The sequence below is a fragment of the Venturia canescens genome, chromosome 1, assembly GCF_019457755.1.
Source record: "Venturia canescens isolate UGA chromosome 1, ASM1945775v1, whole genome shotgun sequence".
In the NCBI taxonomy this organism is placed as follows: domain Eukaryota; kingdom Metazoa; phylum Arthropoda; class Insecta; order Hymenoptera; family Ichneumonidae; genus Venturia; species Venturia canescens.
In genome coordinates this window covers 14,674,409-14,699,914 of record NC_057421.1, presented here as the reverse complement: position 1 = coordinate 14,699,914, position 25,506 = coordinate 14,674,409, and the positions used below count along the sequence as shown (strand labels likewise).

The 25,506-nt window shown below is 37.1% G+C and overlaps 1 protein-coding gene and 1 long non-coding RNA gene across 34 annotated transcripts in view; one reads left to right on the top strand and one right to left on the bottom strand.

Moving 5' to 3' along the window:
• Positions 1-25,506, bottom strand: part of pHCl-1 (pH-sensitive chloride channel 1) — a 116,088-nt gene that overhangs the window by 16,219 nt on the left and 74,363 nt on the right. For 20 of the 33 annotated variants that reach the window (XM_043429163.1, XM_043429144.1, XM_043429136.1 and 17 more), the window contains 8 exons: positions 17,974-18,123; positions 12,284-12,348; positions 11,727-11,947; positions 10,815-10,897; positions 9,446-9,586; positions 4,111-4,203; positions 1,345-1,497; positions 224-438 (listed from right to left, as the gene is read on the bottom strand). In XM_043429163.1, coding sequence (XP_043285098.1) covers positions 224-438; positions 1,345-1,497; positions 4,111-4,203; positions 9,446-9,586; positions 10,815-10,897; positions 11,727-11,947; positions 12,284-12,348; positions 17,974-18,123 — 1,121 coding nt within the window. The remainder of the gene's footprint in view (positions 1-223; positions 439-1,344; positions 1,498-4,110; positions 4,204-9,445; positions 9,587-10,814; positions 10,898-11,726; positions 11,948-12,283; positions 12,349-17,973; positions 18,124-25,506) is intronic. The other 13 variants (XM_043429312.1, XM_043429321.1, XM_043429332.1 and 10 more) reach the window with 3 other exon arrangements.
• On the top strand, positions 14,486-16,677 carry LOC122416453 (uncharacterized). Its single transcript, XR_006262113.1, has 2 exons — positions 14,486-14,716; positions 14,825-16,677. It is a non-coding gene; the product is annotated as an uncharacterized lncRNA (long non-coding RNA).

Genomic DNA, 25,506 nt, shown 5'->3' with positions numbered 1-25,506 from the left:
TCAATTCTCAATGAACTTTATATAACTTTGGAAAATGCCTCCTAAATCATGTCCATATTATTTGGCCAATTCAGTGCGTACTTTAGGTACTCTTCAAATGTTATAAAAAGTTCATTTCGGCGGAGATCGAAGAGAGAAAGAGAGGACGTTTCGCAAACAACATTGGCCGTTGACATTTTTATTTATAGGTAAAAATAAATACGAGATCGTTGTCGGAATGTACCTGGGTGACGGGATTCTCGCCTGGCCGATAGACGACGTTGTGAAGTGGTCTCTTACGTCCAACGTAATTGACGCACACGAACTCGAGGAGACTCGCGTATATGAAGCACATACAAACACCATCCCAGACGTTCATCGCGGTTAAATTCGAGACCACCGGAAGGGTCGATCGAAAGCCGTTCGAGGTCGTGAAGAAATTGAGCATCGTCGTGACACCTGAAATTTTTTCATTTCCGATCACGAAATTTCTCATTTTAAATTCCTCCTCATCTCTGCATCTTCCATTATAAACATTGACAAAGACTTTATTGATGGATGCAATTTTTTAATATTTATCTGAAACCGTACCGTTGCTAAGAGATCTTTTTCGAAAATTATTTTTCAATCGACTCGGAGCATGTGAACTTAGCATTGTTTCCTCTAATATTATCGATACGATTGTTAAGAACATTGCAAGGTTTTTTCATTCACCGTTTGGAAAGAAATTTTGAAATGTTTTTGCCCCAAATTTATAAATGCAGTGAAAACGAAGTTTTGTTGAAGTATTTGAATATTTCCTCATAAACACAATAAACAAATTGATCACGTTCAGGCACCAAACTTTCGAATAATTAAATCAAATTTGTTTACACTGTGAGACGATACTTTATTGGAACGATAAAAAATTTGTTGCGCGAACGAAAAAATTCTGTTGAATCCCTCCACCAAAATATTCCCATATTTCAACCTAATTTCGTTTCAAGTGTCTCCAGAATTATTCATTCAATTAGTATTAGTTATAAAAGAGATCCGGCAGAAATTGACTATAAAAAAACTAGGGCATCTGGAACGATGAGCCTCATTACGAAGCATCATCACGTTTAATTATAATCATGAAAAACTAATTCGATAGGGAAACGCTCCATACTGTTAGTCATGCGGTAAGAAGCAGTGAAAATAATTCGAAAAATTTTTATCAAATTCCTTGGAGTTTTCACTCCTTACTTTTTGATCAGTATAATGTAAAAATGTGGCACGACAAAAGCATAGGTTCGTTAATAATGAGACTCAGTGGAGAAAAAAATGGTCTTTTTTCAAGTTTTTTTTCCTCTCTTCTTTTTTTATAGTTAGTAGAAGGCTCACCAATCATGACTCTGGCGGGCACGGCGTTCCACTCGAGCCAGAACGTGATGAACGAGCTCGTTACCAGTATTATTCCCGGAATGAAGACTGTGGTGAAGTAGAAGGCTCGATCTCGCGTAAAGATGAGATCCACCTTAAGGCAGCTGTAGTTACCTGTATTTTTTTTTTTTTTTTTTTTTCAACAAAACAAAACTCTCGATTGTGGATGTGCTGTCAAGAAGACCTTTCGTATTTGGTTCACATTTCAAACTTGATGTGTTATACTATTTTTCAAAACTACATTAAAATTCTAAACAGTCTCAGGATTTTTGGAACCATTGTCACGAATTTATTGTCATCTTCCCACTCGATTATTGATCCCACTCTCAAACCCGCTCTCGCAATAAATAAAAATGATGCTGTGGAAACAAAATCAATAAAAATGAGTCATTCGGGTTCGGCAGATATCAATCGAGCTTTTGACTTGTAATGAACTGTTTGCTCTTTGCTCAGGCAAGACTTCAATAGCGCGCGTTAAGAATACTTTATTAATTAATCTGTGCTTTTATCAAGATTTTTCGTACGCCCGACATGTCCCCTACTAGTGTTACGTTGGTAATTTCCTTGGCTATTTATATTTGAAACATGTCCAAATTTTTACTGCAGTGCCTATTGCTAAATAGATTTCTAATGAGTAAAAAAGCACAACATAAAAAGCTTGCTGTGTTGCAGTTATCGAATTGTAATTATTATTCGGCAAAAGATGAACGAAATTCGAGTGACAAAAGATGATTGAATATCGTAAGAATTAGAGTTTCATCTATTTTTTTCCCTACTTTCTCGTGATAATTGAGCCATTTCTCGAACTAATCGGGATAAGCGATATCGATAAGTCATTGATAGAGCTTTGGAGACACTTCGGTGGATTAACTCGACGGAAAAGGGAGATGAAAAAAGAAAACAAAAGAGCTCGGAAGGAGCTCAGATAAATTCAGCAGGAAATGAAGCGTAATGAAGAGGAAAACGCGGAACGAAACGAGCCTCGGTCGATCTCTGTGCGAGCGAACTTTTGCTCGGAAAGACAATCCTCCGTCTCTTCCTTTCTCACATTGACACGAGGCACTTTGTAAGATGGCAAAATCATGTTCGAGCAATTCGCTCGAATGGGAAGTATAAGCGAGACTTCGAGGGAAAATAAATCGCTCAAAATCATGTCGACCAGTAATTTATTATTATTATTTTTTTTTTTTATTCGAAAAATAATCAAGTATGAAGTGTATAAATGTTTATGATTTTTTTTAAATACTGTAAACCAAGAAAATAAAATAGTCAGTCATGATGACGCTAGAATGTTTTCTCATTTGCAATGGTAACGAAGGAAAAAATCGATGGTGAATTACTATGAGTAGCTTGTCAATATTACTCGAAAAAGTCCCTAAAAACTAATTTACTCCAAGTGTGCGTATTTTCAATACGAATTACATTTGCAGATAGTTTGCTTTCGTTAGTCTCACTAATGAACATGCAAATGCACCGTTGAAAATGAATGAGATGAAGTATCCCTCTTTTTTTCTTTCTTTCTCTCTCTCTCTCTCTCTCTCATTTGAATGAAAATGCTGGAAAGGTGAAAGAAAAGTTTATCCGCATTCATTCGTTGGAGAAATATGTATGTGTAAATAGGGAACTTTCTCGAATAGCGTTCTAATGGTATTCAGAAATGAAAAAGCTTTATTTTTCGCAATGTGTGATGACTGTTATGCTCACGATGAAATTTGGAGAAGCGTTCGATTCGTTCGTGAAAAAGCATTGTACCTAGAAATTCAAATTGTTATCAAAGCGAGTTTCGTCGAAGGTCAAAAGTATTTGTGGTCCTTCTCATTTGTGTTGGTGAGGCCAAAAAGTTCAGCTGAAAAATTGCTGCGTGATTAAAATATAACGTTGCAACTATAAATTCCAAATTGCTTGCGGGAATTGAAATAAAGTTCGACATTACCGTTTCCGTTTACGAGGTTTGATCGTTCAAAGCCTCCTACCGGGTGTACGAGAGCACAAGTCATAGTTGACAAAAAAAAACATTTATATATGTAAGCACGATAAAAGTATAAATGCGTGCTGTTTTTTTTTTTTTAATTGCTTTTTATCATCGATTTATATAAGTTCACATTAATCGTTTAACAGCGAAAACTTTTATTTATTTCAAGAGAATTTTAGAGTTCGATGAATTTTAATATGAAATGACGAGTGTAAGATACGTAAGTGCACTCAAGTATAGTTATAAAGATGGAAGGATTCGTAAAAAGAAAAATAAAACATTACCGATGTTCGAAGGAAATTAGAGTGAAAACGAGTTTCATTAATTATTAATAATTCGATGTTATCGTGTCTGCAAAATGAACACCGATGAATAATTACGTGATGTACATAAAAATTTCAAGATTCCGGTGAACATCAAGCTAACAAGCGACACCGAAGCTACTTTTGGGGTAAGGTTTTTGGCAATTTAGGTTCATAGTATGTTCATTCAAATAAGGAGGGTCACTTGGTAAACTTGGTCCTTGTCTCTCTTTCTCTTTCTCTTTTTTTTTTTCTCTTTTTCTCCTGTAACATTCGATTTCCTCATATCATTCACTCACGCCTCGACGACTAAAATTTAGAAGCATGAATTAGTTTTGAAAAAAAAAAGAGAAAAAAAAACTCATGTTCTACGTAGATGAAGAGCGATTCAACGATTTTTCATTTGATGTCTATTTTTTCTCCGCTTTTCTATCATTTTATCGTCTTCTTTACCTTGCTCCTCAAACCTGCGCTGGCACAGCGAGCACTTAGATTCCCCAAATTCATCGAACTCGTCCTCGTTGTCGACGATCAGAGGTCCTCCAGCTGCAACAGAACAGCCCCGAACTTGCGAATTCCTAATCGAATTCCTAATCGTCTTTTTTCCTCCTAAGCGAATTCTCTTTCCCTCAACCATCTATTTTAGATTAGTGTGGCCCTTGACGAAGATATCGGTGGATTTTGGTACCGGCGCTATCTAAGTGGGTTCAAAACGTATGGGGAAAAAATATGTCTCACAAAATACTTTCCCACATCAATGACGACTAATTTTTTTAAATCACGTTGAAATCAACACCCTCGTTCGGTAACTTGACACTATTGCCACTTCAGAATTGAATTTTTGATGTTCATGTTAAGAAACTCAGTTGTAGTTTTTTACAGATCTTGTGGTTAAATTTTTCAAGCATTCTGTCCTAGTAGGTGAGGGTTTTGCGAGAAAAGCGTGACGCACCAATTATGAGAGAAAGGTTGCCTTGCGTAAAAATTTGTTTAAAAAGAGGGCGATAGTATTCAAATATGTCACGATCTTCATCAATGACCACCCTAGTATATACCATGTGTACGTGTATAGACGTTAACTGCAAAATTTGGAGTGATTCGAATTTTGTTCTCTTTTGTTATCGTCCAATAATGCTCAAACCTTTATAACTAGACCAAGCACACCAGATTTTCATTCGTCGTGATTCGTTTCAGGATTCTGTGTTCGAGGTTCAAGTAGATAAGGTCGTCGTCAAATCAGACGTGAAATTTATTTTTCGTACTCGTCTGCATAACATTGCGCTGAGCATCTCCAAACGAGTGCAGAAAAATAGTATAAACGTAAAAATATTAAAAAAATTAAAAAGTGTAGCAAATTTTCAGGAATTTTTGAAATTCTGACGAGATGGGTGCTCAGGAAAGAGTTTGAAGAACTTTTCATATGCTAATCCAATCATGGACTGTAAAAATATTGAAAAATTACCGTGGCAATTGATTTTACAATCATTTTTCTCCTGGATGTTCCTACGCGGAGCTATTCTTACGTGAATTCTATTCGACGCAATGCCGCATTGTCTTTTTTTCAAGATAATTTTTCAATATTCCAATAACGCATGACTAGATCGACTGCCTGCTCAAAGGTCTGTAAATCCGCTAGGAAAAGAGTTCACCATTTAGTTCACTATGAAAAAAACAAAATATCTTCAACGTTAAATTCGAAGACGGAATTCATATAAAAAATGAAAAATTGCATCACTTTCGCTACACGTGGGGGATAGAGCGTGGCCAGAAATGATGGAAGCTCGATTTTTCTGTCCCCTGACCTTTACATGCAGTTCCCTTCCACTCCAATAATTATAGTCGTGGTGATATTCATCCCCGATCATTTCCAAAGGTCACAAAGATGTGAAAAAACACAACGAGAAGATAAAAACCGCGAGGAAGTCGCATCTTTTAAAAATGAGAAAACAAATATTTTTCACCAAGTTACAAAAATATGAATGTAAGATTAATACATGAATTATCCAGCCAGAGAAACGTTGAACAATACTCCGATTCGAAGTAAAAGATCGTTTCAAAGCAAACTTCCTCGTTTGATTATATTAACAAACACAGAGAACGCTCAGCGTTGCAGTAAATTATAAATATTCGAAACGAATCACGTCGGTCTGGTTCAAAGCGAGACAGGAACCAAGATTGTCCAATCGAGACCTCTAATAATACGGGCGGGGGAGAGACACGCACTACTGCAAACAGTCTAAACGCACTAAACGAGAAAATGAAAACTCACACAATTACAAAGTTGTCTACGCTATGTACAGAAATATACAAATGTATTGAAGTTCATCGATTTATCGTATTTGTCTTCGTATCGATCGTTTTATTGTTGTTTTAATGATTCATGAAAACGAATGTGACTTTTGGTAACAAATACATGTATATATTTCATTTATCGTACGCTCTGGGTACCTTAATACCATATGAATATAATATACACACAGCATGCACGCAATTTGCATTCTCGACATTCACCGGATTCTGTACTTAAAATAGACCAGAACATTTCTATATGAAGTTGGATTTATACGAAATAATAATGAAATTATTATTCATTAACACAGAGACATTCATTATTAATGTCGTTGCTAGCTCCGATGCAATGCGCATTCACGTGCATCTGTGTCGTGTGACATTAAGATTTGCACTTTGTCGATGAGCTCTTAAATCCTGGTCCGAAAAAAAACTGTTTCAAAGCTCTCTGACGCAGGGAAACTTTATTCGATTGGTGTGCAGGAATTTTAACGGAGTATCCAATTGATGTTTCATGAGAAATTTCAAACGAGCCCGAAACATATTTTTGATGGATTTTCAATGAAAAAAGTTGCTATGAGAACAGAGCAAGAGCTTGGACGGACTGGAAGCATTTTTTCGAATTGCAATCAAATCGAACGGGTCGCATACAAGTACAAGTCAATTAAAGATCAAGTAGCAGCGAGAAAAATCATTTAATGAGAGCCAGCATTTTTAATGGCACGTCGATGCTTTCGTTTATTCATTTTCGAATCTGTGCCCAACTGGACAATACAAAGTTGAACTTGGGATCAAGAATTTTAGGGCGGAAATGTAAGTGCGAATCTCAGTGATGAATGAACCAGCGTTACACGAAAACTTTGGAAAATCTGATAAAATGAACTTTGACATGGTAATCCTCAAAAAAGTATGCATCATTTCTGGATAGATTTCTAGTTACATTCAAATATTGATTTCAAATTATTGTACTGTAGTTAGATGAATTTCTCGTGTTATTTCATAACATTGCCGACTCAATTATAATTGGTTAAGATAGAAATGCTCAAAACATTCAGTATTCGCATCGGGAATCATTATCGCTGTTTTTTCCCCCCCTTCAAAAAAAAAAGCACAAAAAGATGTCTTATTGAAAGAGGAGAGAACTAATTGGAATGTTGCGAGTGAAAAACAGTGATTGAGTTGTGTGGGAATTTCGAGAGCTCCGAATAAAGTCTTTTCGCAATAAACGTTCATTTCCGCAACAGCTTCGCGAATGAAAATTGGATCGTTGCACGACCGAAGCTGCATGTGCAATGATAGTTGCGAGCTTTTGTAAAAAAAATTTTAGTACGAATATAATAAAAATGGAAACGTAAAGATAAAAAAAGGCTGCTTCCATGGATGAAAATGGAGAAACGTATGAGACGCATATATTCTACTCTTGCAATCCTCCTCTTTTCCCTTTTCCATCGTTCCGCTCTTCCGCGTTAACGCTCTCGGCTCTTGCTCTACGATCAAACTGGCTCAACCTCCGAGAGAGCATGTGTGCCGTTGCGGATTCAAATTGGGCAAACTTTTCGTATCTGCCTGTATTGATTCGTGGTCGTGTGTCAGTGAATATATGAGAGGGGGAGAGAGAGAGAGAGAGAGAGAGAAAGATAGAAGAAAAATATTTCCGGTCGTGGAAAAGCATCATGAAGCGCAAAAATGGATTATTCAGTTGTTGTACGCAAAATCGAAACAGCGTCACCGCACTACCGTGTTTGTTTTATTACCATCCACCGCCCGTGCGTTTTCCCATTCGAAAATAAATAACTCTCGACGGTTTCACCCTTGCGTGGATGCATTGACGGTTGAACGAGAAATTCAGAATTACTGTATTGCCATTCAACGACATTCTTTCTATTCCAGTCGTTTTTTTCGTGTTCTCAAATTTTTAGTACATCTTACTGGCTCTTTGTAGAGCTAGTGTTCTCGAACTGATGATTATGATTTAGAGCTTTTGTTGTTATCTATCGTTCAGCACACCGACCGAATTTCGAACCGGATTTTTTCGATATTTTGTATTGTCAAATGATAATACGAGTATGAAATTCACAGTCATTAAAACATACTTTGCAATGTTGAACAAAAAATTTGCAATTTTATTTTCCGCTGACTAAAACGTTCATTATCAATTCTCTATCAGGGTCAGGATGGTAACAAATTTTTATTTTTCTCCTCGATGCATTTATAATTGTTATTCGTAGCACGGTAATATCGTTTTAATTCGTCGTTTTTTTTTTTTTTTTTTTTTTAATTGAGCCTGTATCAGAACCATGAATGTTTCTACTTGTAATCATTACAAGTCCTGTAATTTCATAACAATTTCAGTATAACAAGTTTGATCGCACTCATTTGATGCAATTTATGTATCAAATGTTTGTTGAAGTTAATAGTTTTTGAATTTTTCAACGAGTAGAAAAATTTTAGTAGGTTAATTCATTCCTCGTTAGGATTGCGATTGAGTTTCGATGAAAATTTTCTGTTCAATAGCAGTCCCCAAAATTCGTATCTCGGTTTTAACGCGAGTGATTTTCGCAAGAATTTCAACGTTACAGAGCACAATTCAGCGAAGCTTGCTATTGTTTTTCAACGTATGCAAAAATGATGACCCGGTGCATCGTGAATTGACGATGAATCGAACATCATTTCGAAGAAACAATTCATCGTAGTCGAAAAATTTTATGGTATGAGATGAAAAAACAATTTATCAGCCTTTGTTGATTGCGCGTTCTCCAGATTAGTCATCAATTCGCATTAGAAAATTGACAGTGTCATTTGTAAGCAGTCGAAGACAAACAGGAAATTCATGTCTACGAATTTTTTAAAAAAGGAAAAAGCTTTAAATGTTAGCGAAAAAAATTGTAGTTGAATTTGCTGATGCGAATTGCTTCAACCCTGATAATACAACGACGAGATGATTTTCGAACAATATAGAAGCAACTTTTTCTCCCACCAATTGTTTCATAATTGTCATATTGATCTCGAACGATCTGCGTGTTAAAGTAAATGATTAAAATAAAGCCTTTGCCTAATAATAGGTGTCGAGTTTTAAGAAAAATAACCGAATAATCATCAAAGTGCAATAAAAAGCCGGGCGCATCTCGGTAAGGTGTTTAAAAACATAATCACTAGAAATTTATGAATGAGAAAACGCCCGAGTGCTTTAGAAAAATCGAGGAATTATTAAATTGTGATAATAGCGTTAAGTAAATGGATATAAGTAATATCATATTATCGATATTCGCTTAACGAAAATATTCAACGCAAAGGTGATCAACGAGGAAAGAGAATTTATAATACAATTTCCGAGATTATGAAAGGGTTTATAGAAAAATATATGTATATTTGTACATAACGAAATTATTATCATTATCGGAGGATAGCAAAGGGGTGCTTTCGGCTTTGAGGTCGAATAATTGAGAGTGTCCCCAATAATTTATAAAACTTGTTTTTTTTTTAGTGCTAACGAACTCACCTCGCCAGCTGGCTTTTATCGGACACGTAAGTGTCTGGTTTCGAATGAGGTATGCATTTAAGGTCGTTAGACTCGGACTCTTGCGCAACGTTGCCTCGTCGTTCTTCCAAACGTATGTAATCGCCGTCTGCTCGTACGATACTGCAAGACAAATATTAAAGTTGATGGATCATTAGACAATCGATCAAAATTCCTTGCAAATTTTCTTCCTAAAAATATTTCAGATCAAATGAGTTATTGACACTAAAAAATTATGAAGATTGAGCTGCAAAAAATCGGTTTAGAACTCAACTCGAAACGTTCCACTGACAATTATGAGTCGAGAACACATTTCTGCTTCACTAATCAAAATCCCGAGACTTCGGAAGCAAAAAATTTATCCGTATCTCCGAAAATTCACTTTCAACGATATTCGTATCAGGGTTAAATTGTTGAACAGCTTCGTCCGCTTTTCAGAGTCATTTTTTGCTTCGAATAGGATCTTTAACACAACTGGAACTTTGAACAATTTATGCACACTCATGGAATCCACATGATGCCAAAATACTGTCCACTTTATGGATCTTCGGATATAAGTTCACGTGTTAACGACGTTATTTTAGTTTTGGAGATAAGAGCTCAGATGGGACATGAATTTTCGATATATACGTATATACACCTGATTCAACACGCCGATATTTACCGAAGCATTAAAACATTCTACCGTATCTTTGGTACGTGCGAAGCTATATAGTTGGCCAGCACTACATTGCATAATCCATAATATACAATGTTGTGTACGTACTTAGAATGTGGACTAACGCGATAGAAAGGGTGAAAACCACAGAATTCGTATCTTTCCAGGTCACGACGCGTTTCAGAAAGTGTGAGTCGATCCTCATGCATCGAATAGCACGTATGGATATTTGCGACACGAGCTTATCCACTGTCGAGAGCAAGTTAATTCATTTTCGATGCTGTACACACGCCTCGAGTTCCACGGGGATCAAATCGGAAGAGTCTCGAGGCTCGGTTATATTCGCGTGTACTCGACTGCTCGAAGGTTCGACGGTTCCACACATTATAAGTGGAAGATGTAAGCGAGAATCGAGAAATAATTTGGAGCCAGATGGGCGAAATTAGCTGGGACCGGCGTGACTTTATTATTTCGGCAATAAAATGAAACGGATTTATTTTTCGTTTGAACGAAACAAAAATTGGGAAGATATTGGAACATGAATGCGGGCTATGTTGCGGGAATAGAATTGGTTGGAATATTGATTTTTTTGGAGCAGCATTTTCGCAAGAAAAGATTGCTGCAGTCGACAAGCTTCCATGGTTGTTTTATTGTAAAGAGACAAAAAGAGTGAAACATTTTTGATGTACTTACTGCTCTCAATGGCGAATGAACACTGCGGGTCGTCGAAGGGGAATATATTAAGTCTACCCTGGCACGAAAGGATGAGGTGACGTCTGCAACGAAGAAAGAAAATATTAAAAAATAAGAAAGAGAGGAAAGAAGCGTAACAATAGAGCGTGAATTGAGTTATCAATGAATGCGTCGAAAAGATTTTTCTATTCGGATGTGGAATGGGAAACGGAAGTGAAAAGCAGCCAGGAAGATGATTTCTTTCCGACGGCAGGTCGTTCTCAGTTTCATTTTTTCCGTCAACTTTCATGACAGTTTTCAACGTCTCTAACACAATTTCTCGATCGCCCGTTTTCATTCGATTCGTTGAGTTTGTGGAGCCTTCGCGTCTAGAATAAAATAACTGACAGGAATATGTTGCACTACTAAATTCAGCCTGGAAAACGTTATGCCGATCTCTTCCAATACCTTAAGACTTCTGGTGAAACCTGTCCAAAGACGTCAGTCGAGTACCCTCAATCTTCGACCATTCCCACCAGACGTCATTATAATCTTCGCCCCAAATCAACTCGTTACTTTTATCATAAAATGTTTCGCACTGTTTTCAAAATTGTACGTTTCATACTTTTTACTATAGAACAAGATTTTTATCGCATAGTCAAAAACAGAATTGTTACATATTCAGCAATTGAATGATTCAACATCGTTTTAGTACTACGTTTGATTGATTCACGAACGCTTTCATTCGTCGTCTCAAGGTTCAATCAAAATCATTCAGTGGCTTTCATTAGTTTGCTTGTAATTTTTCTTGTCTGTAGCAGTTTTTTCACGTGATTAATTGACATAAAACATCTGTCTTCGTGTAATTAAGGTTGTGGGAACGAGAGCAAGAACACGGCAGAGAGAGAGAGAGAGAGAGAGGGTTAGAAATACCGCATAAGGTAGTTGACGGTGCCGTTGCGATATATCCGCAACGCAAAGTGGACCGGTATGAGAGGATCCTTGAAGTCACCGTGCATGATGAAGTATGTGTCCGGTAGCCAGATGTCATTGTGATGGTGGATCGCGTTGAGAAATTCGTATCGTGATCGATTACTGTAGCGCAAACGGGGATCATACCACTGTTGCTGGAGTAGGAATTCGACCTCGTATTTCTGTAAAAGTTGAAAAAAAAGAGGAAGAAAGAATCCAGAATAAATCAGAGTTTAAATTGAAAATTAAAAGTAAAAGTAAATGAAAAGCGTATCTTTTGTGTGTTTTTGGATCTCCCTTTTCATCTTTCATTTTTTTTCTATTCAAATATCTCGATATTCGATGTTATTGTCGTCATTCGTTAAGATTCGTTTAAATAAATTCGTTTTTTAAATAAAAAATATCGGAATTCTTGCAAGTTTCAGGTTTTTACGGAATCGAGTTAAACTACATTTTGCTTCGGGAGACCAAATTGTTGAAAAAATATTTTTTTTCGATTCGTTTTCACGCCAAATTACCAGACTGGACTCGTCCGGTGAAGCCAGACTTAACAGCAACACGCTCACGTTGACGGTCAAGGTTCCTGAAACACGGCAATGATAAAGTCCATTAGTATACGACTGTCTTGTACTCAAGTGAGGTTGCACGATAAACGAGCGTACATTTACACATAACCTGTGTGCGTTTATGTATCGCTGTATATACGCATACACACACGTATTTAAAGACTCCAATTTTTTTCGTACTCTATCGACACGACAACAGTTATTTTACTTTCAGCTAAGCGAGTTCCAAAGGGCACTTCGAACTTGTACGTTATTTGCTTCCCTCGATTTTTAATGGTCTTTCCACGTACGCCTGCGAGATTATCGACGTTTATTGAGACAATTATCGAAGTGACCTTTGCACATTGGTTACGTTTGCAAATGTTACAGGATCGAAGGGCCTTTGAACAATTGGTCAAAAAATTAATGAAAATAAATAATAATAATAACTGAACCAATGTCAAATTGCACTGTTACATCGAAGCATGGGAACGATTGGCATTCGCATGAATATAAGAATGATCCATATCAGTGTCAATCGTATCGTAAGTATGACGAAAAATCAAACTGGACGGTATCGCTAAATTGAAGGAACATGAGAAACTGAAATAAATCCGAGAACGTATCGTCATCGGTGAAGGCTTTTTTTTTAAAAAAAAAAGTCTATGAAATGTAATATTACTCGTTACACACGAAACGCCCACGTAACCTTTGTATGCATACAATTAAATGTAACGTGCAATAGGCGCGCTGCTGTGTTGTTCCAAACGCTTTTATAATGTGATATCATTAATTGTATACTACTTATATACGTGTATATGTAGCGAGAGTGCGGGCCAACCTTTCCGTGCGAGCGTGCTGCGATTTCAAATTTCCCCTACGCCTATAACAATATCGTTTTTTTTCTTCTCCTTTCGTATGCAATCGTGACACGAGCGAGTTATTATTCGCATTAGTGGAAATAAGTGAGGCTTGGAAAAGAGAAAATGTTGGTGTTTTTGTAACGCTTAAATCCGATAATTATGTGTCATACGAGAACAGCTGGACTCCCTTCGTTAACCAACGTGTTCGGGGCTGGCTGTTGATGGCCTATTGATTCTTAGCTATCGAAATATGCGAGTGTCAAGAATGAAATGTAGACATGTACGAGAAACAACAAAGTATGGAAAATAACGGTTTAAGGATGACCGATCACCAGGTAGAATCCAAGATTCTGACCTGAAATTTTTATAAGGTATAGATAGTTATTTTGTAATTAAGGAAAAGATTGACCGGAAGTGCCATGAACACGGTTTTTTCCGCCCAAAATCCATGATTATCCATTAAAAAATCTATTTCAGGACAAATGGGTCATTAAGAATTTGGTAAACAACAGCAAAATTGTACCTCACCAGGTTTTTAACGAAACAATCTTACAAAAAAGTTTTGATTTCCGGTTGAAAATTGTGAAAACGAGCAGGTAGTATTAAAAAATGTGGCAACGTCACGACTGACAGATGATGCCGCGGGCGGTAATAACCTAGCTTTACTTCGAACACCAATACAGGATATTACAATCGCAACGTTGCCAAGTGTGTTTTGTTTACAATTCTTACATGGAGAAAACTGTAGAGTCGTTGACGATAGAATTTTTTCAGTTTTCACGAATTACTGTGCTATGAAATGAACTTACGTGCAGGTAACGATGCTTCTTAAAATCGATAACGCACGAATATTCAACACCGGAAAACGTAAATCAGAACAGCCACGAGCAAAATAATTTTGAGCTCTTTTTCGACTCCGAAGTCATGATCGATCATCCTTAAGAAACATTTAGAAAAATTTCGTTACTAAGGTTTCACTCGAGAATGTTGTACTTCTCGCTCGTGCACTTCCCAACCGAACATCGAACGCCTTGAGTTGATTCATTTCCTTATGCTTTATTCCGTTCTCCGTTCTTTTCTCGCTTTGCTTCTAAGCTAATTACTAAATCCGCTGAATCACTCAAGGCCATGCTGTGCACATGCTGCAGCTTTTAGCGACATAGAACTCGTATACATAAGCATATTATATTCATATACGTTTCTGTATGTGTTAATAGTATTGCAGGCACGAGTTTTCACAGATCCGCAAAACGAGAAGCGCCTCTAAGATCATTAGCTCGTCAGAAAATCTCGACGAGTCTCAACTCGGAGTTTCTCTTCTTCTTCTATTCGTTCGTAGGCGTCAATTGGTGTGTCGCACAAGAACATTTGACGAAATATTCAAGCGAATATCCAAGTCTCATTGGTTGACTGTTATGGTTGGAAATAAACTGTGGTAACGTTGTTTATTCTTACGTTTGGAGTCGAGTGCTCGATTGTTAGGCGAGCCGAACTATACAATTAAGGACCCGGAACAAAAACGCGAACGCGCGCAACCATAAAGGTAAAAAAGTTTCCGCTCTTTTCACTTTTCAATACGATCTTGCTCCCTCGCAATCGATACTTCTTCGCGGTTTACTTTCTGCGTTTCTGTGTAACTTCGTTTTTTCAGTACAACGAGGCTGGGATACGAACAAACGGGCGGATTAAAAAACGTGGAAACAGAGCGAGAATGACGAGAAAAATGATATTGATATCGTCTAGAAATTCCGTAAAGTAACACGATAGGAAAATAGTGATATGCGATATCGCGTAGGAAGGGAAGGACTAGAAAAAAAAATTTCTCCCTCGGCGTATGAAACACGAAGGCTCAAACTTTGTACGATAAGACGGAAACTCCGAACGTTCTATTGCGCTTTAGCACGTCATTTTCACTCGGATCATAGGGGAAAAGAATGCTTGTGCTTCTCGTGTGATGCAGTTTGAAACTCGAATCAACAATAATACTTTGTATTTGTAAAAAATAGGCGATAGAAGGGCGCGCGCGTGACGATTGGTAGTGAAAAAAAAGGTTCAGCAGAAAGAAGGTTTACTCCGGGGTGCAAATTCGATCGCTCGTTGAAGTTTGATCGCCAGTGCCGTGACACGCAAAACAAACGATACAGCGATTACGGATTTCATATGTGGAGGAGGATTGAAGAAAATTTTTGTTCTTTTGCCAAATCAAATTTATAATTCAACGCGTCAACTGCCCAACTCGGATTTGATTTTTACTTTCATTTCCAGTTTTTTTTTTTTTTTTATTAGGCTTTGATAAATTTCGAATTGGGGAGCAGACGAATCTTCGTTTTGTCATTTAGAACAAAAAGTTAATCTCCGTTGCAAAGTCATTGAAAAATTTAAAAAGTTTCAAATTCTGAATATTTCGGTCGTAAAATGCGAGGACTGCGCTCAAGAAAAATGTATTCTGTGTGAGTTTTGAATTTGCGAGGTGTAAAAGATTAAAGTCTCGAGAAATCGATAAAATAGTTGGAGTGTATGTTGAAAATCAAGATCATTTCCGCAGGCCAGCCACATACAGCATACGAATAACTTCAACGTAACAGTAAAGACATTTTTAAACACTTTTTTCACAATTTTCGTGCTAACAAAAGTTGCACACGTGATTAAATTGAAAAAAAAAACGAATCACATCAATTTGCACATTGTTAACATCCAATTGTTGTCGTGTTGTTATGCGTTTTTGTTTTCCAAATTTAATGTCCTTTTTTTCTGTACACTGCACGAAAAATATGCTCACTTTAATCACCGCAATCCATACTTTAATTATGAAACTATTGTCGATGGTTTTTGCCTCGAAAAATTAATGAGAGACACGCTTCTAAAGGGAAGTTTTTTCGGAACAGTAGATCTCCCATTAAAGGATCGATTGAATATCTTTTTTGGAATAATATCGACGAGGTACTATCAAAAATATGTGGCTGGGAATTCTAATAGAAGCTCCACAAGGAGCACTCGACCATTTGAGCAAAAAATCACGATTTTTTATTTTGCAACCATTTCGACTATTATGATCAACGAAACATTATTTTTTGTGCAGAATCTCGTGAATATGAAAGATGTACATGGAGAGAAATTCTCACGAAAGATGTTCACATTCGCATTACGGTGTGGAAGCACGTCGTAATTTTTCAGCAAAATTTCATACGTTTTTAACAGAAAAACACGAAATTTTTCTCAACATGCTCGACGAATCACACCGCAATAGAAGGTAGACATTTTTCGTGTTAATCTTTCCGGATACTGACAGTTGTTGCATACTTTTCCATGAGAATAGTTAAAAGTAACATAGTCGAATTACAGGACTGATAAACTCAGGAAAGATTCTACTGTATGTGGCATATTTTCTTCGTTGTAAGAGTGTAAGTGGTGAGCAAGTTCAGTAAGTATTGGAAATAATTGTTGTATCGGTGAATGGCAAAATATAAAAAATGATTTATATAAATATGAGCTATGAGATAACAAGAGGCCGAAAGATATCGATTGGAATTTGTTCAAAATGTTCAATACTTACGACGTTGATTATTGCGATCGGGACTCAAATCGATTCTGATACATTGACGTACAAACCATTTTTTTCACAGCAAATATGTGATGCACGTTATAACGCAATGAAATTTGGATACAGTGATATTGTCACAGCACACATGTTTTTGTGCCCATCGATCGACCTCTTAACCTCACGACCTTTCAGATCGATAACACACGCAGTAGGTTCGGAGCGCTGAAACTTTTGTTGTAACGTCTCTACTTTGTCAAACGTAATTACGTTGAATTATTTCCATGAAAATGTTGTCGTACTGGGGATTCAGTAGAAAAATTCATCAAATTTCCGATCTTTTATGTGATGAAACGTGAACAAATAAATATTGAGAAAAAACTCATCGTTCGAATACCGCTCGTTATTTCTTCACGTACGAAACGTAGCTTTGCGTGACAGTTACAAAAATAATGATTTCGAACATCGTTCGACTGTCGGTCGGAGATCATAAAACTCGAGTCTTCGAATACAAATCCCGGAGCTCGTCCTCCTCCGGAGGTTGCAGTGATCGAAACTTGTGAGGAAAATCTTACCGGAATACTTTGAACGACAAATATCTGATGGAAATACACCATTCGGGAGAACAAAACGAAGGAAAAAATTTGCGACGTTGTGCATCGAAATTATTCGAATTCAAAATTACGTACATTCGTATATAAAAAAAAATCACTGAACCAACAGAAAGTGGAAGAAAAATGAAACATTAATGGGCAAAGGCAAACGTGATATTGAAAAAACATTAGTTGGGACGCAGAAAACTTTGCGCTTTCAAAAGTTGTGAAATATTAGTTCGAAATGATATCACGGTAGGTGAATAAATAAAACAAAATAAAAAACTGGAGCAATATGTTGTCGTGACTATACGATGCGTGTGCTACTAAGAATTCATGCGAACATAAAGAAAAAAAATTAAAACATACAAACGAGTATGACGAGGTAACCGTGTTATAAAAATCGCAAGTAGTGCGAGTAATTTTAGGTCAGACAGCCTGGCGTCCGAACGAACTGCGCGTCTCTCACGTGTATTTTATGTTTCGCCATTTTTTTCATCATTTTTCAATGTAACGTTCATTCGCATCAAGCTAGCGAGAGTTCAAGTAGCAAGGTTCTCATCTCTCGACACATAAGTGTTTATAGAAATGTCATTCTTTGCATTATCGCTTTTACGTGGATAGTTTTTTTTTGCAATACGACGAAAAAAATTGAATATCGGGACGGACCGCGAAGGTGAGTGCGAAGGTGTTGGTGCGGCGTGTAGTGGTTATTGTTCTGGTTCTTGTTCTGGTTGTTGGGGTCGTTAGGGGTCGTCGACCGGTTAGTCAGGCCGGCTGTGTCACCAGGCCATCGCAATCCGCAGCAGAAATCCGCATCTGTAACACCCAATAGCCCTTGCCGCACGTATCATACTAACAAACAAAAACATTTTGACCTCTAGCCCTTCACCCTCTTTGCTGTGTCTTGGAGCAGTGTTACATTGTTTGCTCAATCATCACATTTTTTCTGGGTCTGGTTGTTGCCTTGTCACTCGCTTCGTACATATTTTATGGGGAGCTCGATGTCCATTATTTTCATCAATTTCTACGAAACTTCAATTCGTTATGGTCATTCGTCTTAAAACGATTGGAGTTCAGGGTTTTTCAGTTTCCAAATAGTGGCGAGGCTTAATTCTGATAAATTTGGGTGCACGTACTTTTCGGATGTTCCAGAGATTCGTGGCATTAACGGGTGAGCAGGAAAATTCGTTCCCGGAAATTACGAAGTGTCGGTAATTGGAAAGCGAAGCCCTCCGCGAGTATCGGCGAAAATATCGGAATCGAATAAAAGATAAGAGAATGAGAGAACGATTTTTGAACTGATTCCTTTGTTTCGGAGGTTTCGGTACGACTATTATAAACCGTTTGAGCTCAAGAACGGGTTCCCTGTGGAACGAGTTTTCCTGGATTCGCATAAAACATCTGGAATGATTGGTTTTTTTCGGCATGCACTTGAAAGAAAGAACTAGAACAACTTGTCCGATTTTTTCTCTTTCAATCCGTTAAGTCGGTTAAGTCGATAAGAAAAACACTCCGAGTGGAGGCGAATATTCCGCTCGGGTGGGTGGAATCCCGCGCGTTCGAGCTCGGTCCATAATCCCTAACATTTCTTTCTCTAACCTTACACACGCGTATACGTTACGAGTTCCATCAGCTAATTAATTGCAGAGAGACTCGCCTTTTTCGGTGCTTCGTCCGTTATTACCGAGAGATCCAAACGGTTGAAGGTTTCGATATACGTTAAGATAAAAAGAGAGAGAAGAAACACGCGCACGATAAATTTTGGATGCACTATGTAGAACAAAAAATTGAAGCATCGATTGAGGAAAAGAAATTCAAAACAAAACGTTTCTTCCCGCTTAAGATAAAAACATTAAAAAATGAGAAGAGTTGAAACTGTTGTTGTTATCATACGTGAAAAAGAGCAGTACTTTCATTTTTCGAGGAGTCCCTTTTAAATATGAGGGTCATGTGTCGAAGCTCAACTAAACACGTGAAACGTGGAGAGAAATACCGACGTTAAATTTTATCTTGAACGTTTGAAGCGGAGCTGAAACCCTTCAGAGTCGAAATAAAAAATTTAGATAATGTGAGTATACACAAATAGGAGACACGCTCCAGTTAGAAAACAGTTGTATCGGCGAGATGTTTCGTAGAGTCTTACATATAACAGCATTGTTGTGAGGATCATAAAGAAAAACGTAGTGAGTTGCTGGTACAGTTAGAAACAAATAACGATAATTCCAGTTTTTAATCAACCTGCACTCAACCCTTCAGCTGCAAACCCACTCCAACTGTTATGCATTTTCCAGGATTTTACGTGAAGCCCAGAGTAAGGTTCGTTCTTTCAAAATGAAAGATAATTTCAACGAATGTTGGATTTGGCAAATCATTCGTATCAACACTAATTCGATTATTCAAGTCTGAGAAACAAGCGTTCAAAAATAAGTGGTGGTGGTAGTAGTAGACCTTCAGCTAAAGGGTTAAAGGAGTTTGTACAGTGTTTCAACTCGTTAAAACTGCAAATTTGATTATGAAAAAAAGAAACAAAGGAAAATCAATTAAATCTGACTGTGAATTTAACAGAATGTTAAATGATTTCGAGGATTGACGAAGCGAGTGTCAAGGCAATAAATGAATATTGTTTAATTTGATAACATAGAAAGTAGAACAAATGCTTCGTCATACGAAATCACTAACAGTTGTGGAATGTTTTACGTTTTGTTTTGTCCAAGAGGCAAAATAAGTTTTTCAGAAGTCTTTCGTTGATCGTTTGCTGCCTTGATAAACAGATCTTTAGTCAAATACAGAATGCAACAGATGTTTTCATTGCCAATGATTAAGTTTATGCTCGGACAGGCACATTTTTCCCTACTTTCAGACTCGCTTAAAGAGTTTGTCAAGTTTCGGTAATTTCTCCCAAAGCCCACATCCAAAAACTGATACTAATACAAAATAGTTTGTACGGATAATTGAATTTCATTTCCTCCGATATCTGTCAGTGATTTCGTTCACACTGAAATCATTGTCCACTTTTAAGCCATTGAATTTTAACAAGAGTGGAATTAGATTAGGGTGCGTGGCAGGTTGCGTTTATGTGTGTTAGCGATTCTATTGGATGGATGTTAAAATCAGGAATGTGTGTGAGAGAGAGAGTACGTGTGTGTGTCCGTGTGTATATTTGTGTTTGTTTCCTGTCTATTGTCGGTAATAAAATTACAAGTACGTTTCCCATACATCGCCATATCGGTTTTTTTGCGATAGACCGAAAACCTACGAGCACAAATGTTCGTACGTACCAGCTAAAAATGTAATCAAATATTATCTTGATTACGATTAATCTACGATTGAAAAAGCTCTTAATCTTGTTTCTCCAACAATAGTTGCGCTCTATATTTTATATCACTTTACTCTTGTCATTCGCGATTGATATACATAGACGTATAACGAAAGCCCTTAACACATGGGGAAGTGTAGGCGAGCAAATGCGAGAAATCGATTCTCGCTGACGAGGCCAATAGGGAGAAAGATTTTTCCTGTGTATGTGCGTTTGTATCGACACTTACGTTTATTTTTATTTTCTCTTCTCCCCAGGGTGAATTTATTTATAATTTATAGAGCGACCGAGAGGGTGAGACGATGGTCAGCGAGGTCAAGCGAGTAACCTGCTCCACTAGGTTATCCAGGGACATTTCATATGTATCGATATGCAACGATCAGGGCTTTTAATAAAACAATAAATGGTAATTTATTGCATTTTTTATATCAACATTACAGGTGCTCTATTGTAGAATTTTCTTTCAATAAGTTCTCAAATTTTTTTCCAAGCTCCCCTCCTTTCATGTGGTTGAATCGATCGCAACAATCTAGTTTAATCGTGTTATATTCATTTGTGGTTTGAATAAGAACAGAACTGAAAATCGCTGTCAATTCCTTGTTCAAGTTCAAAATTTCTGTTACGAAGTTTATCCTAATTAGAATTTTCAAAAAATCGATTTTCTTTTTAATTGCATTTTTCGAAAGTATGCATATTTAAAAGTATGATACTAAAATTTTATAAAGATCTGAGCAGTCCAAGTGTACTTTTGAACGACTTTTATTTGACTGTCGAACCTGCCTTTGTTTAAACGCGTTTTTTTTTAAAATAACGTTTTTGGACGGCTTGTTGATGAAATCTCCGAAACTACCCAACCGATCCTCACCAAAATTTTACCACATGTTTGTGTTTTTTGAAAAATGCCCGCCATTTTGTCATTTTTAATGAAATAAAAAATCGTATATATATCGCTATAGCCATTTACCTATTGAATTTAAAAACACTTTTTTTCTCCAATCATCCGTTCCAGAGGATTGTATCAACAGTGCACATCCATCTTTTTTTTGGACCCGTCTTCTCCCCCATTTTCCTGTACGAATACCGAGTAAAATTGTATTAAAAAAAATTTTTGTGTATTTTAAGGGTGCATTTTTGAGACCCAACACTTTTAATATGCATATTTATAATTTATGACGATGAAAAAAATTCGTGAAAATAGTCTCTATTTTGCCCGTCTAATTAGGGTAGATCCCTTAATGTTGGTCACGTCACGTTGTCATAAATGATCATTTTCCATAACCATCTTATATTTTATGGCACAGTGGCTTACCAGTCGGTTTCATTCGTGAGAAAAGTTTCATATTTTTGAAAAATTGATGAAGATTTTTCTTGACAGTGACTCTATCGAAAAGTTGGAAGACTATAAGACCGGATGACCTCAAAAAGTATGAGAGAATCGAGACGCGTTGGGATCTGCTCTGAACTTTTTTTTCTCTTGTGCTTGGTTCGTGCATCAAAGTGGCCCTCTGACAATACGAGTCTCTAAGGCTCTAACGGGCACCTTCCATAAATTCATAATATGGAAGAAACGGAAAAAAATCGAGTAGAGATATAGTTTTGGAACAGTGTATTTCAGAACTCTCTATCTTTTCTTCGAGATTATGAGGACGAAGAAGCGGTAAAGGAGTTGAAGCTACGGAAAAAGGAAAAAATTGGGTCGCCCTGAACGGTCGAGAGCGTCGACGTGTACTATTTGAATGTTAAAAGCTCTCCCCCGCCCTTTTTTCAACCGTTCACGTCAACGAGTCCGTGGCTCGAGCATTCTGGGTAATGAACTTTGAATTATGCAGTTTCCTTCAGCCTCGGTAGGAGGAGCTCTCTCTTGCTTTTTAATCATTTTTCCCCTTCCTCGTCTTTGCCTCTATTTTCCTTGTTTTTTCTTTCACTTTCATACGGTATTTGTGATCGATCGAAGCATTTTATTTCCAATACACTAGCCAACCTTCGTACTTGTCTCGTGGAACCTTTTTTCTTTGCCAACTACTCCAAAATTCCTAATATTTTATCCAGAGCGAGTGGACGATTGCTCAGCAAATAAATTCTGATGTTCTTTGACTGTTGCACAGAATAATTTCACTTTAAGAAGAGAACGATTGAACAGGTTTAATCGTTCATATTTTTAGTGACATTGTCATGCTGACCGATTCAACTCACCCTCATCGCTTTTTCGTACACGATGAAAAAAAAAGAGAAAAATCTCTCATACCGGTCTCCCTGTTGGCTCTGAACCCTTCTCGATTTATAATAATGGAACACTCTTGCCATGAACAAAATTGAATTACGAATGTACCAATTTATTTTTCGACAGCACTCAATTTTCTAACTTCGATGCAGAACGAACGTTTCCGAAATTGATTAAATTTAATGATATCGGCTAAGTGAACAGTTGCATAAATTCTCGAATAAATGGCTCAACGAATGTCAATGGCCGAATGGTAACAACTGGCCCATTGATTATATTTCTTGAACAATTTGGAATGCGAAAAAAAACCAATTAGATTGAGTAATCCGAGTCTTATACCGGAATGCTTTTATTCTCATCTCCATTTCCTATCTCTCGTTGCAAAGCTCACGGTATCGCCATGGCTCTAATTGGATTTTAATGTAGATGAGAGAAGCATCTAGGGCTGCTAGCACAGAATCATCTGACTGTACGGAATCGCGTTCCCGTTCCATGGAAACGCAGAGGATGATACGCCTTTAATAACATCGGTTAAATAAGAAAGCACGAGCCCGGTTCGTGTCTTGGAATAACTTGATACACGATTTAATCACGCGACTCAGTACCCACCGGCGGAACTGTTGATACACCCGTGACAAAGTGTTACTTAACCATGTAATCGTGTCTTTGACCAAAATCGACGATGTTGTAACGAGTAAACAAGAGATTGAGCTTTCAGAAAAAGCGATGAGAGAACAAAAGTCATTCCGTGGTTGTAAGATCGAAAATTGTACGACATTTTTCGAACGTTTTATTAATAATTTGGGAAAATCTTCAATTAGGAACGATGCCAACGTTTGCTTTTGAATGATTGTTTTATTTGATTGCGGCAAGAGCGTTCCACAGCGAGGAGTGCAAAAATCACTCGGTATAATTCTCAATCAGCCCACGAAATCGTGTTTTTTGCTGTTTATCTAAAAAAAAAATTTTCCAAATTAAGATTGGTCATCTGAATTGTGTCGTATTATGATGAAAAATATTTTATTCATACGCCAAAATGCGCGCACAATCTACAAGCAGCTGATTTAGCAGTAGGCTTCGGATTTCCTTGTCTTATCTCCAAGTTTACTGCGGTGCTCGCGGACTCTGACACGATCCGGCGAAAAATAAAGAAAAAAATATTCGGAACAAGCCTCGCAGAGCCAGGCCAAGCTCGACAGTGCGAGGATCAGGGTTCGAATATCCTGAACAAAGTGCAAAGTGGTGATGCGCCAACAAGACAATTCCGGACGATCTTACTGTGATTATTTTTCTTAATAATCGTGAATGTACGACGAGCGTCTTTGCAAATACAAATTTTTACTGAACTGTAATAAATTTAAGAAAAAAAATTTGAATCGATTATGAAAAAATAATTAACTTGAAATATTTTTCTCCGACAACAAGATTATCGCGACTTTTAGTCGTTGATTCATTACCAGGAAAGAAAAACGCTCAACAGGATTACCAGAACTTCAAAAGTATGTTCAAAGGCTTGCATTGTTAGAGGAAGCTAAAAGTTGAGGTACGCGGAATTGAATTAACGTCATTCATTTAAAAGTGGAAAGAAAACTTTTTTCCCAATGCTTTTGTATAGTGAACGAAGTGAGAATGTGATAAAACTAAGAACGAGCTTTTGTTCGTCCGGGTAACATGACATAATTTCATTACACAAATTGAAAGTGAATAATTGATTACAGGCCTAACCGTGACGTAAGGATTATCAATTGGAATCACGTCCTAATTACGTCAATATTGATGTGCCTTAAAATTTTTTTTAAACTAGTTATCGTTGCCTCTTTTTCATGAGTCGCGTTACGTCATGTAGAGACAAATTTGCTTCTCCTGTTCGGTAAAAACAATTGACAATCGTGTGATTGTAGTTCAATTCGGACGAAGTGCAAGCGATAACAGAACACGAAGCGAGTGTTCCCTTATGAATAGCAGTTTCAATCGTGAGAAACATAAAGAAATCAATTTTTTCCATTTTATATCTTGATCGTAACACGTTTTCAAGCCCTTCGAATTGGATCCAACTCGAAATAAAACAGTGCCCTGTATTCAATAGCATTTCTTGCAATAAAAGTTTCAGGAAAATGGAAAATGATAGATTCTTTTATCTCAACCAGCAAAGAGTGGAAAAAAAACTTATATCCGGAAGTAGCGAATTTTTCTCTGTACCGTGAGCAAAAACTTAAAATAGAAAAATATAATCGGAGGAAAAAAAAGGAAAAAGAAAAAACCGATCGTCAGGAATTTTCTGGTGCCTCGCGGTGCTGCGCGAACATCTGGCTCGACCAACTAAAATACTTTAGCGTTTTCAGCTGCTGCATTTATAAAGTAAAATGTACGGTATACACATGAAAAAATTGCCGTGGTCGTGCTAACGACTTGAAGAGATTCGTACGAATTTAATTGATGCTCGAATATTCCTTAAGTGAGAAAATATTTTTCAAGTAATCGAAAATCTTAGCACGGAGATAAGATTCAAAAGTTGAATCGAAACTTCCATTCTTATAGATTATTTCCGCTTATTTATCATTTATTTTTTTTTTTTTGAACATTGGAATTGCAATTTTATACTTCGTATTGATTGAGCACTCGAAGGCATAATGCTCTTCGAGCTCAAGCTAGTATCTTACGT